The sequence below is a fragment of the Perkinsus marinus genome, assembly GCF_000006405.1.
Source record: "Perkinsus marinus ATCC 50983 genomic scaffold scf_1104296953570, whole genome shotgun sequence".
NCBI lineage: Eukaryota > Perkinsozoa > Perkinsida > Perkinsidae > Perkinsus > Perkinsus marinus.
The window spans coordinates 1-932 of NW_003208429.1; the positions used below are offsets into that span (position 1 = coordinate 1).

General features: G+C 45.7%; 1 protein-coding gene across 1 annotated transcript; it reads left to right on the plus strand.

Moving 5' to 3' along the window:
• Nucleotides 1-6: 6 nt before the first annotated feature.
• On the plus strand, nt 7-930 carry Pmar_PMAR028363 (conserved hypothetical protein; the record flags this gene model as incomplete). The annotated part of the gene is made up of 1 exon (XM_002776382.1): nt 7-930. One exon carries the CDS (start codon nt 7-9, stop codon nt 928-930), a length of 924 nt encoding a protein of 307 aa, XP_002776428.1.
• Nucleotides 931-932: the final 2 nt, after the last annotated feature.

A 932-nucleotide genomic window follows, 5' to 3' on the forward strand; every position in this document is an offset into this window, starting at 1 on the left:
TACGTGATGAGCTTAAACATCGTAGTGGTCAGTCAGCCGAGCGTGTACCTGGCCAAGATGAGGTTTGCTCATGAGCCTCTACAGGATCGTATAAATGAATTGAGACAGTTCAGGAAGCAACATGAGCAATTTGTCCAGACGTTGGATAAGGTATTCGTGGTAGTATCCGGTAAGGATGGAGGGACAGTCTCTGCTGCTGCAACTGCTACGAAGAATACAGTAGTGGCTGCTTATGATAAGGTCTTGGTTGTTGATGTTGTGGATACTACACCTACTGGTATTAATGCTTGGGAACGTGCTAAACAGGAGTATGCTGATCTCATCAACAGGGCCGAGAGCTTGATCATAGCTAACATGAGGGATACCCTTGGCAATGCTGCTACTACCAAGGATATGTTCCGGGCTTTCGCCAAGTTCAACCCTCTCTTCTTCAGACTCCGTATTAGGAGTGCTGTATTGGAATATCAGAACTCACTATTGAGTAAGGTTAAAGTGGACATATTTGATCTACAGGAGGCATTCAAGAAGGGCTTTGAGGGATCTGGTACCGAGACCATGCTCCTTCAGAGAGGGATACCTGCTCTAAGTGCTAAGATTATGTGGGCTAAGCAGATCAGTCGAAGGCTTACTACACTCATCAACCAAGTGGCTTCAGTTCTAGGCCCTACTTGGGATAAGCATATCGATGGTCAGAGGATCAAAGAGGAGTGTGACTTCTTTGCCAAGAAGCTAGACACCAGTCGTCTATTCGAGAGCTGGGTTAAGCAAGCTAGAAGTGTATCTATAGACTGGGGTGCCCGAGTATTGGCCATTCATAAGGCTAGGAATGGATCATTAGCTCTACACATGAACTTTGATGCTGATATCCTTGATCTCTGCCAGAAATTGCTTACTTGGAGAGCCTACATTTCCAGATACCATTTGCTGTGAAG